Source organism: Symphalangus syndactylus, chromosome 15 (genome assembly GCF_028878055.3).
Source record: "Symphalangus syndactylus isolate Jambi chromosome 15, NHGRI_mSymSyn1-v2.1_pri, whole genome shotgun sequence".
In the NCBI taxonomy this organism is placed as follows: Eukaryota; Metazoa; Chordata; class Mammalia; order Primates; family Hylobatidae; genus Symphalangus; species Symphalangus syndactylus.
Genome location: NC_072437.2, coordinates 69046256 through 69066267, shown reverse-complemented (window position 1 = coordinate 69066267; position 20012 = coordinate 69046256). Strand labels below are relative to the sequence as shown.

The following is a 20012-nucleotide window of genomic DNA, read 5'->3' as shown; positions in this document are numbered from 1 at the left end:
ATGAAGACACTGTAAGAAAATTACAGATCAATATCCCTTGCAATACTGATGCAAATATCCTCAACAAAATACTAATAAACCAAATTCAGCATATTAAAAGATTTTGTTTTCTTCTAACTTGGTCTTCGGGTCTCTCTCTGGAGAGTGGCCATGAACTCTAGCCCTGCCCCGACAAGGCTCTAGAGGAGGTGGTCACTGATGTTTACAAAAAATCAAAAGAGGATACTTCTTTATCTTGGTGAATGGGACGATGCCTTCTTGCCTGACCTGTGACCAAGTGTATGTCTCACAGGAAACTTGTTTATACTAGCAGATGCCCTCGTGGTTCTTGTCCGACCTGTGTCCAGTTTATTCCTACCAAGATAGCCACTCTCCAGGAGAGTGCTGACTGGGTGGAAAGTTAGGTATGTGTATGTCAGTCAGGTGAGACACAGAGGCAGCAAAACAAAACACACGAAATAAAAGAAGCATTTTGTTAATCACAGATAAGAGTGAATCTGTGGAACTCTGCCTTTATTAAGGTCCACAGGCATTATCTCTTAACGCCTTCCAGCAGGGGTTGTGAACGGGCTAATTTAAAGAAAATATGTGTAAAGGGGGAAATTATTTGCATGACTCTGGTGTTGACTCTGGTTTTATTGTGGTAGGCAGCTGTGGGATATGTTGGGTCAGTGAGACGTAGAACAAGTGACCCACACTGCAAACAGCCACATGGGGAGGGAAAGTTTTAACTAGGCCAAAGATGAGGTGGTATGACTCAGTTTCAAACAACTTATGTTAGGCCTAAAAATGGATGCCAAGGCAACAATGATGTTAAACAAATTTATGATAAAAAGATTATACATCTTTATCTAGTGGGATTTATTTTTAAAATGCAAGGATAATGACATATGAAAATCAATGCAGCAGGCGCAGTGGCCCACGGCTGTACTCCCAGCACTTTGGGAGGGTACCGTGAAAGGATCACTTCAGCTCAGGAGTTTGAGACCAGCCTGTGTAACACAGTGAGACCTCATTTCTTCAAAATAAAAAAATTTTTAAAATTAGCCTGGTGTGGTGGTGTGCACCTTTGGTCCCAGCAACTCAGAGGGCTGAGGCAGGAGGACTGCTTGAGTCTGGGAGGCAAAGGTTGCCGTGAGCTGAGATCATGCCACTGCATTCCAGCCTGGGCAACTGAGGGAGACCCTGTCTCCAAACAAACCAACAAGAAAACAAAACAAAATCCAAAATCAATGTAATACACCACATTGACAGGATGAAGGAGAAAAGACCAAAACACGATCATCTCAATTGTTGCAAAAAAGAATTTGAAAAACTGAACACCCTTTCTTGACAAAAACATTCAATAAACAAGAGACAGAACGAAACTTAAGATGGTAAAGGTCATTGAGGAAAAACTCACAGATAGTATCATACTCAATGGTCAAAGACAAACGCTTTTCCCTTAAGACAGGAATAAGACAAGGAAGCCTGCTTTTTCATCTTGTATTCAACATATTGGAAATCCTAGCCAGAGGCCATTAGGTAAGAAAAAGACAAAAGGCATCCAAATCAGAAAGGAAAAAGTATGAATATCTCTGTTCATGGATGACATGATCTTCTATGTAAGAAAATCCCCCCAAATTACACACACACACACACACACACACACACACACACACACACACACCCTGTTAGGGCTACCTAATTAATTCAGCACGGCTGCTAGGCACAAAATTCACATGTAAAAATCAGTTGTGTTTTAATACATTAGCAAATGAGCAAATTGAAGAGGAAATTTAAAAAGCAATTCCATTTACAACAGCATCTAAAAGAAGAATTAGGAATAAACTTCACCAAAGGGGCCAAAAATTGATATGCTGAAAACCATACAAAACTGTTGAAAGATATTAAATAAGATCTAAATAAATGAAAAAATCCAGTGTTCATGGATAAGATGACTTAAAATTGTTAAGATGTCAATGCTATCCAAAGTGATTTACAATTCAATGTAATCCCAATGACATTTCTCTGTTCATAGATGACATGATCTTATACGTGAGAAAATGCCCCCAAATTACATACACACACCTTCTCTCTCTCTCACTTGTTAAATTAATTCAGCAAAGCTGCTAGACATAAAATTCACATGTAAAAATCAGTTGTGTTTCAATACATTAGCAAATGACAATATCATACTCAGTATCATACTGTATTTCTTGGGGAAATAGAAAAACCCATCCTAAAAGTCACATGGAATCTTAAGAGACACTGAATAACCAAAACAATCTTGAAAAAGAACAAAGTTGGAAGACTCACGCGTTTTGATTTCAAAAGTTACAACACAGCTACAGTAATCAAAAGTGTTGTACTGAAATAAGGACAGATACACAGACAAATGGAACAAAATAGAAAGTCCAGAAATAAACTTTCACTTTTAACAAGGGTGCCAAGACCATTCAGTGGGGGAAAACACAGTCTTTTCAACAAATAGTGCTGGGAAAACTGAATATCCAATTCAAAATAATGAAGCTGGGCCCTTACCTTATACTTTGTACAAAATTAACTCAAAATGAATCAAGGATCTAAACCTATAAAACTCTTAGAAGAAAGCATAGGGAAGAAGCATCATGATGTCAGATTTGGTAATGATATCTTGGATATGACACCAAAAGCACAAGCAACAAAAACAGTAATTAAATTGGTCTTCATAAAATTAAAAACTTTTGTGGAATAAAGGACACTATCAAGAAAGTGAAAAGACAACCCACAAAATGGGAAAAAATACAGCCGGCCTTGGAACACGGGTTTGAACTATGCAGTTCCAATTATGTGCGAATTTTTTCCACCTCTGCCAGACCTGAGACAGCAAGACCAACTCCTGCCCTTCCTCAGCCTATTCAACATGAAGATGATGGGCATGAAGACTTGTATAATGATCCACGTTCAGTTAATGAATAGTAAATATATCTTCTCTTTATGATTTTTAATAACACTTTCTTTTCTCTAGCTTACTTTAAGAATGCAGTATTGAATACATATACAAAACATATGTTAGCTGTTTATATATTATTAAGGCTTCTAATCAACAGTAGGCTATTAGTAGTTAAGTTTTGTGGAAATCAATGCAGACTGAGTGTCGAGGTTCATGCCTGTAATCTCAGCACTTTGGGAGGCTGAGGCAGGAGGACTGTTTGAGACCAGGAGTTCAAAACCAACCTGGGCAACATAGCAAGACCCTGTTTCTAAAAAAAAAAAAAAAAAAAAAAAAAATTAGCAAGCTGTGGTGCATGCCCATAGTCCTAGCTACTTGGGAGGCTGAGACAGGAGACCACTTCAGTCCAGGAGTTCCAGGCTGCAGTAAGCTATGATCTTGCCACTACACTCCAGCCTAAGCAACAGTGCTGGACCTTGTCTCAAGAAAAGAAAAAGAAAAAAATAGTTACACGCAGATTTTTGACTACACAGGGGTTAGTATCCACCACTACCACTGTTCAACGATCAACTGCATTTGTAAGTCATATATCTCATAAGAATTTAGTATCTAGAATACATGAAAACTCCTACAATCCAACAACAAAATAAACAACCCAATGAAAAAATGGACAAAGGTTTGGGCATGGTGAATCATGCTTGTAATACCAGCACTTTGGGAGGCCAAGGTGGGAGGATCACTCTAGCCTAGGAGTTCAAGGCCCAGGTTACCTAGCGAGACCCTGTGTCTACAAAATAATAATTAGCCAGGTGTGGTGGTATGTGCCTGTAGTACTAGCAATATGGGAGGCTGAGGCTAGAGGATCCCTTGAGCCTAGGAGATCGAGGCTGCAGTGAGCTTACAATCATGCCACTGCATTTTAGCCTGGGCAACAGAGTGAAGCCTTGTGTTTAAAAAATAAAAAACAACAAATAAAAAGTTTTAAAAATTTAAAACAATAAATGGATAAATGACTGGAACGGCTATTTCTTCAAAGATACACAAATGGCCAATAAACAAGGACATGTAAAGATATTCAGTATCACTGGCCATTAGGGAAATGCAGATGAAAATCACAAACTGATACCACTTCACACTTATTAAGAATGCTATTGGCTGGGCGCGGTGGCTCACACCTGTAATCCTAGCACTTTGGGAGGCTGAGGTGGGTGGATCATGAAGTCAGGAGATCAAGACCATCCTGGCTAACATAGTGAAACCCCATCTCTGCTAAAAAATACAAAATATCAGCCGGGTGTGGTGGCAGGTGCCTGTAGTCCCAGTTACTCGGGAGGCTGAGGCAGGAGAATGGCATGAACCCAGGAGGCAGAGCTTGCAGTGAGCCAAGATCGTGCCACTGCACTCCAGCCTGGGCGACAGAGCGAGACTCCGTCTCAAAAAAAAAAAAAAAAAAAGTGCTATTATTCAAAAGAAGACATTGATGCAACCAACAAACATATGAAAAACATGTTTATCATCACTGGTCATTAGAGAAATGCAAATCAAAACCACGATGAGATACCATCTCACACCAGTTAGAATGGCGATCAGATGCTGGAGAGGATATGGAGAAATAGGAATGCTTTTACACTGTTGGTGGGAGTGTAAATTAGTTCAACCAGTGTGGCGATTCCTCAAGGATCTAGAGCCAGAAATCCATTTGACCCAGCAATCCCATTACTGGGTATATACCCAAAGGATTAGAAATCATTCTACTATAAAGACACGTATGTTTACTGCAGCACTATTCACAATAGCAAAGACTTGGAACCAACCCAAACGTCCATCAATGATAGACTGGATAAAGAAAATATGGCACATATACACCATGGAATACTATGCAGACATAAAAAAGGATGAGTCACATCCTTTGCAGGGACATTCTCAGCAAACTAACACAGGAACAGAAAACCAAACACTGCATGTTCTCAGTCATAAGTGGGAGTTAAACAGTGAGAACACATGGACACAGGGAGGGGAACATCACACACTGGGGCCTGTTGCGGGGTGGGGACAAGGGGAGGGATAGCATTAGGAGAAATACCTAACGTAGATGATGGGGATGGGTGCAGCAAACCACCATGGCACATGTATACCTATGTAACAAACCTGCATGTTCTGCACATGTATCCCAGAACTTAAAGTATAATAATAAAAAAAGAATGTTATTTAAAAAAGAAAAAAAAAACAAGTGTTCATGAGGGTATGGAGAAATTGGAACCTTGTGGATTGCTGGTAAGAATGTAAAACTGCAGCTGCTGTAGAAAACAGTTCAGCAGTTCCCCAAAAAAGTTAAACATAAAATTACCATATAATCCAGCAATCATTCCTAGGTGTTATACATACCAGAGGAACTGAAAGCAGAGACCCAGATGGATACTTTTATGCCAGTGTCCACAGCAGCATTATTCACATAGGCCAAAAGGTGGAAACAATCCAAATGGCCATCAATAGATGAATGGATACTACAAAATGCAGTATATCCATACATGGAATATTATTCAGCCATATAAAGGAACGAAATTCTGATACATCCTACATAATAGGAACCTTGAAAACACTAAGTTGAAGTGAAAGAAGCCAGATACAAAAGGAAACATTGTATATGATTTCACTTAAGAGGTACCTGTAATAGGCAATTTCATAGAGACAGAAAGTAGAACAGAAGTTCATCAGGGACTACAGGAGAAGAAATGGTATATGATTGTTTAATAGGTAAAGGGCTTTTGTTTGAGATAAATAAAAAGCTCTGGAAATGGATGCACAACACTTAATGGCCTTAATGGCACCGAATGGTATGCTGAACAATTATTAAAAACTATAAAATTATATTATGTATATTTTACCATAAAAGACACTGTAAAAAATCAACAACAGAAATAAACGCAAATCCTAACTTAGATAAGCACTTCCACAACTCATTTGAGGAGCCACTACAGTGTGATGCAGTGCTTGAGATGGCAAGTTCTGAAGCTGCACAGCCTAGGTCAATCCTGGCTCTACCCTTTCAGAGCTGTGTGATCTTGGGCAAGACGCTTCATCTCTGTGGTTAGGGTCTCCACATTCAAATGGAGACAACAGTGTCTTTCTCACAGGATTGTTGCAAAGATTAATGAGTTAATTCACTTAAAGTCTTAAGGGCCTTATGATGAGTTAAATAATATAAAGCACCCAGAAAGCAATAAGGATGAACTATTATTGTTACTATCTAAACACATCAGTCACACATCCAAAGTTCAATACGAAATGCCTTTAATCTGTGTCTATTTTGGTGTTCAAATTCAGAAAACACCCAATAATAATTGGTAAATTTTCAGATGTACAGGTTAGAAAAAAGTTTATCATTATATTTCTATTTGCTAACTCTATATGCTTTCCTAGTCTCCAGATTTCAGAAGGTAGCAAGAAACATTTATACATTAATTATCCTTTATTGTTCTTTCAATTTATGATAAATCATGTAAACTTGTTTGAAGTTGCAACTAGTAAGAAATTTAAACGTATAGAAGGTTAACAGTGGTATGTTTGCTCTAAATAAAATTGACGGTAGATACTCATTCTTGTTATACATGTCTAATTAAATTTTTTTTAAAAACTTCATTTCAAAAACACATTATATACTTACCAACTGAAGATAGAAATCTCCAGGACTATTTATATGACAAACCGTTACTGAAACATCTGTCATTTCTTTAGGCAAAATAGGTGGATGATAGTGTAAAGTAGTATTTTTTTCAAAGTGACTTCTTAGTGATTGTGACTTAAACCTAATTAAAAGCATAATGAAAAGCGTTAGCAGGGTCTCACCCTGTCACCCAGGCTGGAGTGCAGTGGTGCTGTCATGGCTCACTGCAGCCTCTACCCTCCTGGGCTCAAGCAATCCTCCCATCTCAGCCTCCCAAGTAGCTGGGACTTCAGGGACATGCCACCACACCTGGCTAATTTTTGTAGAGACAGGGTCTCCCTACATTGCCCAGGTTGACCCTGAACTCCTGGGCTCAGGCGATCCTACTGCCTTGGCCTCCCAAAGTGCTGGGATACAAGTGTAAGCCACCATACCTGGCCAAGCCATTTTCTTAAGTCTCTTTTCTCTCAGTGACTTGATCTAAAGGAAGGACTTGTACATGTACTGATTTACCAAAAGCATTCATCATCCAATTTCTTTCTTCTAACATTTCTTGGTATTGTCTTCAATTATCAAACCAGGTTAAATAAGATATCAAGTCTCAAAACTTTAGAGCTAGGCTTTCATGTCGTACTTAGATTCAAAGCTGCTTCTATTCTTTGTGTTACATTGATATCTGTGGTCTGTGGTAGCAATTGGTGATGTCACTGAAGGGTCTCTGTGGCTCCTTCCAGCTCCAAGACTACTTGTATTTTTCTAAAATGGAACCTGCTTGGGTTCCATTCCCAATCACCCAGGGTAAAAATTAGAATCTTTGACTACCTCTGCGGTTACTTAAGTCATCAGAAATGATGGACAGCCTAGGCACTGTGGCTCATGCCTGTAATCCCAGCACTTTGGAAGGCCAAGGTGGGCAGGAGTTCAAGACCAGCCTGGCCAACACAGTGAAACCCTGTCTCTGCTAAAAATACAAAAATTAGCCGGGAGCGGTGGTGTGTGCTTGCAATTCCAGCTACTCAGAAGGCTGAGACATGAGAATCACCTAAACCTGGGAGGCAGTGGTTTCAGTGAGCTGAGGCTGTGCTACTGCACTCTAGCCTGGGTGATGGGATGAAGACTGTCTCAAACAAACAAAAAAGAAATGATGGACAAAGAAACTTTAAACATCTATTCTACATTCATACATTGAATATAGGGTAGTAATCATGAACTCATTCCAAAGGCTACAAAATTTAGGAAAATTTAGGAACAGTTAAACTATAATTATTGAAACCCTCATACAGCTGCTTATAAAGTTATCAAGAGTCCAAAAGATGTTAGGTATTTATACATACTTTATATTTTGAGGTACCTTAATTTCTCTAATTTTTCTAATTTTCGTTTTTCTTTACAGACAGCATCTTACTCTGTCACCCAACCTGGAGTACAGTAGCAAGAGCATAGCTCGAACTCCTGGGCTCAAGCAAACCTCCCACCTCAGCTCCTGACCTGAGAAGCTGGAACTACAGATGCATGCCACCACGCCTGGTTAATTTCTTTTTGTATTTTGTTGTAGAGATGAGGTCTAGCTATGTTGCCCAGGCTGGTCTCAAACTTATGACCTCAAGGAATCCTCCCTCCTTGGCCTCCCACAGTGCTAGAATTACAGTTGTGAGCCGCCCTGCCCAGCCTATTTTCTTAAATCCAATTATCTGAATCCAGTTTTCACAGACAACAACTGTACTTAGAAAAGTCTAAGAGCAATATTTTTCACTTCTTCAGGTATGTTAAGGTTTACTTTAGAGACATGGTTTTTAAAAGCAAAATCTGCTACTCTTTTTATAGCTATAATCTCAAAGAATATTTAAGTTTTAATAAGTTACTTACTTTGCTAGTTCCATAAAAACCAGCGCATCTCTAAGAGACACAGGCATATCACTGCTTATTTTATTCGGTGGTGGTTTTTGCAGATCTACAATAAGCACACCATCTTCTTCTCTAAAAACTTGCATTGAAACAGCCTTGTTATTTACCATTTTCAAAAATTCCACTTTAGCTTCCTCTTCCCAGCCTTCATTCTGTGCAAAAAAGTAAAATTCCATAGTAATTAGTAATTATAAGTATCGCTAATGTTACAATGTTCTGGATTTAGGTTTGTACCAACCAGAGATGCAACTGTGAACAAACTGAACCAACCACAGACATTAGGAAACAGCCAGGGCTGGCCAGGCATGGTGACTCACAAGGTCAGGAGTTCAAGACCAGCCTGGCCAAGATGGTGAAACCCTGTCTCTACAAAAAATACAAAAATTAGCCGGGCGTGGTGGTAGGTGCCTTTAATCCCAGCTACTCGGGAGGCTGAGGCAGGGGATTGCTTGAACCCGGGAGGCAGAGGTTGTGGTGAGGTGAGCCGAGATCATGCCACTGCACTCCAGCCTGGGTGACAGAACAAGACTCCATCTCAAAAAAAAAAAAAAAAAAAAGAAAGAAAAATAGAAACAGCCAGGGCCATAAACTTAGGGGCAGTCTTTATGAATGTACAATGTGCATATACCTTCACTTTATAAATATATTCTCAAGGTTTTACTTTAGAATTTAGTTTCACTTTTGAATATTAATATGAAGGTTATAAAGAAAGATCTCAAAATGAAAGAAAAAAGTATTCAATTTTCCACTTAGATGAAAATTCAAAAGGTAATTTTGAAAGTATAGGTATGCCTAAAATAAAATCTAAAAATTTACAATCATCAGTTAATCTAGCTTCCATTACTAGCAATGCATGAGATTTATGCTACTTAAGTGATTTAAAAAAAAAATCCACCCACTGGGCAAAAAATTTTTTCTTTTGAGACAGGGTCTTACTCTGTCACCCAGACTTGTGTGCAGTGGCATAATCTCAGCTCATGCAATCTCTGCCTCCCAAGCTCAAGAGATCCTTCCACCTCAGCCCTCATGGTGCACTACCACGCCTGGCTAATTTTTGTATTTTTGGTAGACAGGGTCTCACCATGTTGCCCAGGCTGGTCTCAAACTCCTGAGCCCAAGCGATCCTCCCACCTCGGCCTCCCAAAGTGCTGGAATTACAGCCTTGGGCCACCAAACCCAGCCAAAAAACTTTTTATGCTGATATTTGAACATTTAAGTACCACATCAAAAGTAAATTTCAGGATCAAAACCAGAAATTCCTTAAAAACAAAAAAAGAGAATAGCTTTCTGAAGTTTTTATGATTATAAATGTAAAATCTACTCAGTGTAAAAAATGTGATGTGAAAAGTTAAAAAAAATTAAAAACAAAACACTCACCATTTTAAAGAAAACACCAGTGCTATTATTTTTGTGTTTCCTTTTTTTTTAATTAACTTATTTGTTATTTCAAATATGTGTTGAATGCCTTCTATGTGGCATGTGATCTGCTAAATGCTGGGAATACAATGATGAGTAAAGACAGACTCCTCTGCTCTCATAGACCTTGTAAGAATGCAACTGCTTAACAGGTATTGTTACAATTTCTGTCTCTTAAGAGTTTACAATCTTGCTGGAGAATAGATTTTCATAAATAATACAAAACACAGAATGCAATATGGCCATTAAATAGAGTAATAAAGGGCAATGGAAATAAGAAAATACTGTAGAGAAACACACACATCATAAACTTATTTCTCTGTATAGTTGACTCCAAAATTACTGGTTTACTTGGATACTTAACCAATCATTATGTTAATATATGCTTATTCAACTTGATTTCCCATTAAAAATGTTTTCAATTGTGGAAGCCGAAGTTCATTTCCTTTTCTATTAGAATGAATAGTTTAATATGCACTATGTATTTACCAAGATTACTGGTTCCCTGAGCCTATACTTAGCAATCTAATTGGCAATACATAGCTAAAATTGTAATAACCTCTGAAGGAAAAAATAAAGTCTCACTTACTGAATTCTGTGGAACAATGTCTTTCAATGAGCATGGTTGTGCTAACGGCTGGATGTCTTTTAGCAGCGCTTCAATATATGGTTCAGATTTCCTTAGAACCAGACATAAATCATTTAGTGCGATATGTTGCTTAGCAGATTGTTCTGGTCTCACATGGGTATCAACAATTCTAGGAGAAATTCAAGTAATATTTATTGAAAATAATGCTTCAAACTTAAATTTGTTTTTCTCCACAGAAGGTATGCATTTCTAAGTATAATTTTTAAGTTACACCTTTTAGAAAGTTATATTCCAAATTAATACTTTCTTACTATATAGACTTAGTTTAGCTTCTATAAGCAGAAACACTGTTTTCCTCCACAGAAAGAAATCTCAGCTACATTTGTACTTTCATATACTCATGCAGTTTGAGCTTAAAGGAGATAATGACACTTCCCCCCATATAAATCTATTTATTTATAAAGCTATAACCATTAAGTGGTCATGCTATGGTTAATACTGGTCCTTACTACAGAAACATATCAGTTTGTATTATTTTCCTAGAAGACAGAGAAAACCATTTAAAATACCTACAGTGAGTTAGACAGTATGACACTTTAAAAAACATTAATGAAACTATGGAAGTCTGATTAAAAATTTAACTCAATCATCTGTTGCTAACTGTAACATTTAAAAGAATTAGTTTGTGTATTATTCCCTGCTTTAAAGTGACATAAGAAGAGTACTTAAGTTTGGAGTTCCTTTTCTAAGCTCTCCATCTAGTAATACTGGTAAATGATAAAATTTTACTTATCAAGACCACTGTAGAGCGAAATAATAAAACGTATGTCTTGGAAGTTAAGAATGACAAATTCTTCCTCTCTACCTCTAATTTCCTTTATTCTTTAACTCCACCTCCCTCCAAAATGTTTCTAAGCAGGCCAAGGATACATATTATAAAATATCATACCCTGAGACAATCAGGACTTCAGAATTTCCAAAATCTACCATGAATATTTGTATTAGTGCAACTTCATGGACAAATAATCTGGTTGGACTACAAGGTTTTCTAATATTTTTACCCTCTATTGGAATTAATTCTGTGATAGTTCCTCGACACCACATTCCATTTTTAATACTGTTGACAAATACTCTTGCACCTAAATGAGGAAAACAAATCATTATCAACATTTATCAATAAAAGCCACTTCGTAAGTTTACAGACACATTAGTTCTACCACGAAAAAGTCTTAATTCATTTATTTACTGATGATACAGTACTGTGTTCAAGTGTTATGAGAAGGATATAATATAGCATGTTATGATAGTTTCTGTTATACAGAAACAAGCTAAATAGGGAGATAAACACCCAAAGAATACTAAGTTAGCAGTCACTTAATGCGGATCTGCTTATGAGCAATAAGAACAAAGATGAATGAGACTGTCTTGCCATCAAGAAGCTCAAGAAAGGAAGAGAGACAGGCAAATTAATTACCATAATTACACTGTACTTACAAGCAAGACCATCCGTCTTTGTGCATGTACACATGTACACTTACTGACATACAAATACTGAAGTTTGTAATGAGAGAAGAAACAATTATCTTCTCTTTGTAAAGGGGAGTGAGAGTAAAACAATGAAAGGCAGCCTGTGAAATGCCAAAATTATTGGCACCCAGTGGTGTTCAGAGAAGAGGGAAGATGAACTAAGAGGACTTAGCAGTAGAGGAAGACCTTTGTAGGGACCAGTTGGATTACAAATTAATAGCCAGGAAAAAAGAAGATTAAACAAATGAAAAAAAAAGGCCCACAGGTGAATGCTTACTATGAGCTCAGAAATGTTCTGTGTTTTGTTTGAATTCACTTACTCCCCACAACAACTCTATAAAGGTAGTGTTTCTATCATAGGTGAGGAAAACTAGGCAGAAAACCTAATCTAGCCCAACTCACATGGCTACTTAGAAGAAGTAGCAGGAGAACTCAGGTAGTCTTAGGGCCCATTTAAACTACATATTTTGGAAATGAATCTGGTAAATTCTGATCACTGATTATATACAGAGAGATGCTGTGTAATCTCCTCTGCATATGCTAATAAAAACAGGATAGTTGAAAAGCACATTATAGGCAGCCTTTTAAGTCCTACCAAAACGTTTGGTCTTCAGTTTGTCAGTGACCCTTCCCTGATTTTGCTACACTACTGTACCAACATTCTTAGTTTTAAAATATAGTAAATCCCCACTTAATGTCATTGATACATTCTTAGAAACTGTGACTTTAAGCAAAATGGCATAACAAAACCAATCTTACCACATAGGCTAATTGATATAAACAAGACTTAAGTTTCTACGTGTATTTCTGGTCACAAAAACATCATCAAACTTATAAAGACCCCAAACACTTCTAATATTAAATACGGAAACAAGTGTGAGCTAAACGTACATTTAAGAAAGATGAACAAGTAAGATATTTACTCAATTTTTGGTGCATCAGTGAGTGATGGCAGTCATAGTGGTAGTGGGTTAACTCAAAGAATTACAGCTTGCAAAGTGAGAATTGTAAGGAGTACCTCCTGGCACCACAGTTCAAAAACAATCATAAATAAGGTGGATTCACAGAGTGCTTTTGTACTGCATCATTTATTGTCATGTATTTGTATAGTTATCAAATACTTTATAAATTTTATGATAATATATATTTCTTTATTCATTCTCTAACCCGCTTATTCTAGAGTCAAGAGTGGCTGAAGCCCATCCAGGCAGCTCAGGGCACGAGGCAGGAACCAATCCTGGTCAGAACACCATTCCATCGCAGGGTACACACACACACACACACACACACACACACACTCCCTCTCTCTCCCCTCCCTCCCTGCCACTCAGACTGGGACAATGTAGACACACCAATTAACCTAACATGTGCATCTTTAGGATGTTCAAGGAAACCCAAGTACCTGAAAAAACCCACACAGACACGGGCAGAATGTGCAAACTCAACACAGACATTTGCCCAAACCAGGAATTTATTTTTTTCTCATCAAAATTACAATGAGATAATGTTATTTGAAGACCTGCTGTATATATTCTATAAAACTATTCTTTCTTTCAATGGATAAAAGTGCTGAAGCCATTTACTGTTCTTCATAATGAAGTATAGAGGCAGGAAAAGGGAACAAGAGGATACTCTCCTCTCCTAAATCAACAATTCACATTTCTTCCCTTATCATTAATTTCTCAAAATATAAATGAGTGTTTTAATCAGCTGTATTTACCTTGCCAACAAAATTATCATTAACAACTTAAAGCACAACTTTTTGGCTTTCTTAGGACATTTTCTGAAAATAAGCTATTTTTGGCATGTATTACATTTTAGACATACTATTGAATTCAGTACTACACTTCCCTCCTCTTAGATACTAACAACCTAATGTTCCCAGCTCACATGGCATAAATGTTATTTTTTAAGTTTCAGAATTACTATTCATTTTTGTCAAAGTATATGATGATCCTACTCTTCTGATATTCTGAAAAGCTACACAGATGAGCTGAGAGTTAATCATACTTTTAAACGACTATCAATCAAGACTAGACAGATAAAACACTTTATTAGTTACATATAGGTATGGACTGCTACTAACATAATGAGAAAAATACTCTATTAATACAAATGAATCATAGCTTCACCATATTACAAGGTACAATCAAATTCAGTCAACAATGTTATAAGAAAAATACTCGTAACAAAAGCCCGAAGCATGGCAAATTCACATACCCTCACAATTAAAAGACTGACTGAATTTACAATTATCCTCTGTAGGGCGCTGGGAATGGGTGCCACAGGCCTCCTGAATCTCAGGTGCTGAATGCTAGCCCCAACACTCACACATGGTGAACAAGAGACTGGAGTTACACAAGAATCATCATCTTAGAGGCACAGTCCTTCATGGAGACAAGGGGACAGGCTACATAACCTGTCATGAGTTTTGCAGTTTTAAAAGCAATTCGCCCTACTACATAATGGAGTTTCTGTACATATCTCACTCTAAAAATGTGCCAACATTCCATCTTAATCCTTAGCTAATTTGCCTAATTTATGTTAAATAATCCTAAAACTTTTATGCTTACTACAAATGAACTTAGAGCAAAAATCTATATTATAACAAGTCTTATGTGGGTTGGCCAAGTTATTATAATAGTTAAATAAATTTGATATTTTAACTTGGACTAATATTTCATTACCTAGTTCCACAATGTCTGAAGGATCAAGGTGTGAACTCCTACTGCAAAATTCATTCACCTTCTTCTCCAGTACTTTGGCATCTTTTATTTTTGAATACTTCCGAATGTAGAAATGGCAAGGATCTATTACATGGCTTACAAAAACTAGCTCTGCAGAACCTGGATAAAAATGTTTAAGCCACATTAATAAACCACAAAGTTAGAAAATAATTCATGAAAGCTGAATAACCGTAATAGCCTCTAAAAGAGTGTCTTATGGCATTGTGAACTCTAGGAATACTGCACGTAGGCCCCAGGAAGTAGTCCAAGCCCTAAATGATTGATAAAACAGATCACTTTCAACAATGAATCCTTTAGTAACCTGAACTGCAAATACTTCATAATACTTGCAAAATATGCTACATAAGTGAAATCATAGTCCATGTGATAGTTAAGATTCTAAAGTCAACGTATATGCTGTAACTCTACTGTATTACAAAAGTTCAGTTTCTTTATGAACATATTTGGAACTCAGAACCCCTACTGATAATTAGGTTTCTAGGATAGCCTACAAAAGCCAGTTCCATCTATACTCTACCTACAGAACCAATACAGCTCAGAGCCACTCTGACTCCCAAGTCTTATAAATCAGGTTAGTCTTATAAATTAGATGTGAAAAAATGTCTAGGCAAAGCCAAAGTACTGAGCAGCATTTAGGGGAATGTGTGTGCTTTTTGGTGGGGTGAGTAGAGGTAAAGACAGTCAGAAAATTTTCTTAAGCCAAGTGTCTTCACTAATATGAAAAGATCTCCAAAGTATAATGTTAAGGAAGGAACGCAAAAAACAAAACAGTGGTATGCTACGTTTTGTGTAAAAAAAGACCCCCCCCACCCCAACACACACACACACACACACACACACACACAGAGAGAGAGAGAGAGAGAGGGAGAGAGAAGTTTGGAAAAATAATTTGTGTGTGTTTATTTATAAATGCATAAAGAAAATGTGGAAGAGATGGAGACACTGAATAGAATGGGAATAGGATGGGGGGAAGTTTCACGTAATATTTTAATATATATTTAATTTCTGAATGAGATAAACGTTTATATGGTAAAATTGCTTAAAAAACAAAGACTAGGAGGAGTGGAAATGAATATAGTCAAGTATAGATAGATGACAGAAGCTGAACAAATGGATCATTTTAACTATTCAATAGAAAATATAAAGAATAATGCCCATATTTAGGGTGGGGTAAAAAGATAAACACACACAACAGGGGTGACATCCGAGAGAAGTATAAATTTTGGAAATATTCCTGGCTTCGCATGATGGCTCACGCCTATAATCCCAGCACTTTGGGAGGCCAAGGAGGGAGGGTCGCTTGAGGACAGGAGTTTTGAGACCAGCCTAGCCGACACTGTGAAACCTCATCTCTACTAAAAATACAAAAATTAGCTGAGCATTGTGGCACATGCCTATAATCCCAGCTACTCTGGAGGCTGAGGCACGAGAATCATTTGAGCCTGAGGAGGTTGCAGTGAGCCAGGATCGCGCCACTGCATTCCAGCCTGGGCAACAGAGTAAGACTCTGTCTCAAAAAAATTTTTTTTTATTGGGGGGAATATTTCTGCCAGAGTCAAAACATTCATTCATTCGAGATGAGGTCTCACTGTTACCCAGGGTGTAGTGCAGTGGTGGGATCTCAGCTCATTGCTACCTCCGCCTCCCAGGCTCAAGTGATCCTCCCACCTCAGCCTCCTGAATAGCTGAGACCACAGTTGCGCACCACCACACCCACTTATGTTTTTGTATTTTTTGTAGAGACAGAGTTTCACCATGTTGCCCAGGCTGGTTTCGAACTCCTGAGCTCAAATCATCCACCCACCTCGGCCTCCCAAAGTGCTGGGATTACAGGTGTGAGCCATGGTGTCTGGCCCCAGAATTAAAACTTTTAACATTAGGAAGTAATATGTTTTAGTTATCAGTGAAATTCACTTTACTTACTACCTCACACTAGGTAAGAGTTACTTACTATACATACAGTAAACTCCACTACATCAAGCTCAGACAGTTGTTACAGTACCTGCTTTTGATCCAAAAGGAACAGATGAGTTTTTCTGAAGAGGCTTTTTTGGATATCTAGGTGTCTCCCCAGGATCATCTGTGCCACATGCTTCATCAAAATAAGAAATAAAGACAACTTGTACTAACTATGTTAACAATGACATGCTAGTTTTTAAAAAGCTGTACTGAAATTGGCAAAACACTGGAATGGCAACACCCCTTGTATCAGTGAATAAAGTTATTACAGGTATCTTAAGTAATTGAGACATCAGTGATAATACAGTGGAAAGAAGTGCGTCCTTTTTTAAAATGTAATTCTGGAGAGTCAACTAATAAAATAGACAATGGGTGGGGGAAAATAAAAGCTGATCTTGAAAAATGGTCTTAAAGGAGACTATTAGTATAAAACTACATACTGTAGTATCTCACTCCATATTAATGGAAGGAATACTGACACTGGAAATCTAATCAAATACAACTGTGATATATTTAAATGTTCTAAAATAGATAACATTATAATCATGATAGTTTATATTAAATCTCACAACAAAGATTGAAGAGAAGATGTTCTTAATTCAAAGAAAGTAATAAAACTATGTCCACAGATCACATCTCTCTCATTTATTTATATCTTTTATACAAGGCTTATATGTGAGAACACTAAAAAATCTCAAAATACCCTAATTAAACCAGATATTAATTTATACCTCAGAGGTTAGCTATATTACTGCATTAAAAATAAAAATTATCCTAACTCTGGAAAATATGAGAGTAGGGGCATGGAATGAACAGGTTTTAACTCATAATGAGGAGTAAGATTATAACAGCAATTATATTTCTGTTAAATGCATGGATGAAAAAGGTACCAACTGTGTCTAATTACAGATACAAGATCCTTCCCCCCCTGCTTTTACATTTTTACTTACTTTCCATGTTGTCTTCAATAATTTCTTCAATTATCACATCAGGGCTAGATCCCATCTGAGGTAACACAGCAATGGTTTTAGGGGATGCTGTTGCAACAACGTCTTTCTGTGGCTGGAAGTTTTTTGCTTCTAAATGTGTATCATTTGTCTCAGGTTGCAAAGGAGGTGGTGGTGCTTCACTGGTTAGGACAGACATGTCAACCTTTTTCTTTTCTAGTGGTGGGTATGTATCGTAACAAGAAAGTCCCTTTTTGTTATTATATTTCTTTTGAACATTCTGTCTAATTTCATTTTCTTGGGGATAACATCTGTTTAAAAATATAGAGATATAAGCTATGAATACAGAGGTATATGGTACAACCATGAATAAGTCACTAGAAACTCCCACCATGGCCATTCATCTGAATCTTTTGGGCATAATTATTCAATAGCCACTAACCCACTGCCAGTTATTTATCCATTCTACTTCATATTTTTCTATTTTCTCCACATATCCAGACAGTTTTTAGGCTATCAAATCTACAAGTATAGAAATTTTACAATGAGATAAGATTGGGTTTCATGAAGTTTATATTTTAGTTATTCCATGATGGATTTAGCTTCACAGATCACTGTTTAAGAAGTCACTGTGGAAATAATGACCAACAAAGCCACCTGGACTTAGCAATGATACATGTTCATCTGCCTCTTCCAACGGAGGACATACATTTAACTAAGCAAAATTGATATATGTTGAAGTTCAAACACCTGAGAGTCATATATATGTACATGACCTTTCAATCTAAATGTCTCTTTTCATAACAATTCTTATTAGACCTGAGACATGCAACATTATTAATCAGCTCCAGTGTCATAAACCTCTGCTTTGACTTGTACAATACCACTTCTGTTCTCCTTCAACTTCTGTCTGCTCCTTCTCAATTTTTTTTTTTTTTTTACAGATTACCCTTTCCCTGCTTTAAATTTTAGTATCCTTCCAGGGTACTGTCCTTGACCTGTTTGAATACCTGCTCTTACTGTGCAAACCCATGGTTTAACTACCATTTGTAATCAGTACATGCAGGTTATAGTAATACTTTCCCTAAAAACTAGGAAAAAATTTAAAAGGCAGCTCTCAGAGTTAAATTTAAAGTAGAAGATCAGTACAGATTCTTAAAGAGGCAGAATAGTTTTTAGTGTCTTAGAAATGCTGATAGTAACCATATTCAAGTTGTGAAAATGTCAAAAAGAACATACTGATTGCAAAGGTTGTTGATTATCCATGTAAGCATAAAGTCAAGTCACAGCAGTAAATATGGGGCAGGGCTCCCCCCAGCATGGAGAAAGATGACTGAGCCGAAGGACTGGTATTCTACTTCCTCTGGCAAGGTCTTCCTTCTGATGGAGAGGAATCTAATCAGCTACCTTAGCCTAATTCCGTTAACCTATTTGATTAATTTTATTCCCTTTATTCAAAAAAGATTACCAAAAGAGTAACTTCTGACAAGTTAGCTCCTCAGTTCTAGTCCCTGTTTACAATTATATTTATCCATTAAGTTAACAAACTGGCATTTTGACTACACATCAGTTTTGTGACCTTGGCTTATATGAATTTACCTGGCTTAGAGTACACATCATCCTATGTGCTTCTGAAATGGTAGTACTGTGAGCCAGACTAATTGTTCCCTAAGGTAACAAATGTGTTGCTTTTCTCGGGGGACCATTTCCATTGGAGACAATCCACCTACAACGAACGAACTTATTTCTTTTTTGGTGGTTTCTACATCTATATTCTGAATACTCCTAAACCCAGAATCAAGACCAAGATCTCTTAAGTTTCAGCATTCATATCCAATTAAGCTGTACACATTTCTCTCCAGAAGCTGGTAAACAGTAAGTACTCAACATACTGTCTTCCCCCTCCCAACTTACTTTTCTTCCTGTATTCCTAATCTTGATGAATAATACCACAATCCATCGACTTAGTCACCAAAGCTTAACAAACCATTGATGATGCTTCCCTCATGCCTCACATTCAAGCATTACTGAGTTTTATTAATTTTCCCTATTTTGCATTTGTCATATCTATTCTCAGTCCCTACCCAGTGCTATTAGTTAAGTTTTAGTTCTCATGGGTTGCTGAATCTACTGATATGATGGCCTAAGTGATCCTTCAGCCTTCACTGTCATCCTCTTACCCCAAATAATCCCCCAAATGGCCACCAAAATTATCCCTAAAAAATGTAATCTAATCATTTTTACTTTCATGCTTAAAACCTTTTAGTGGCTTTCTACTCCCGAGAACTACACTGTACAACAGAACTTTTGGTGATAATGGAAATATGCCGCATTGTCTAATATA

The 20012-nt window shown here is 37.2% G+C and overlaps 1 protein-coding gene across 5 annotated transcripts in view; it reads right to left on the bottom strand.

Annotated features, from left to right (window-relative positions):
* The window catches only part of RNF17 (ring finger protein 17), a 131152-nt gene that overhangs the window by 64489 nt on the left and 46651 nt on the right, over window positions 1–20012 (bottom strand). For 3 of the 5 annotated variants that reach the window (XM_063618823.1, XM_063618824.1, XM_063618825.1), the window contains 6 exons: window positions 17672–17979; window positions 14703–14861; window positions 11438–11627; window positions 10489–10657; window positions 8445–8635; window positions 6579–6720 (listed from right to left, as the gene is read on the bottom strand). In XM_063618823.1, the coding sequence (XP_063474893.1) occupies window positions 6579–6720; window positions 8445–8635; window positions 10489–10657; window positions 11438–11627; window positions 14703–14861; window positions 17672–17979 (1159 nt within the window). Of the gene's footprint in view, window positions 1–6578; window positions 6721–8444; window positions 8636–10488; window positions 10658–11437; window positions 11628–14702; window positions 14862–16764; window positions 16855–17671; window positions 17980–20012 lie in introns of all 5 variants that reach the window. The other 2 variants (XM_063618822.1, XM_055243993.2) reach the window with 2 other exon arrangements.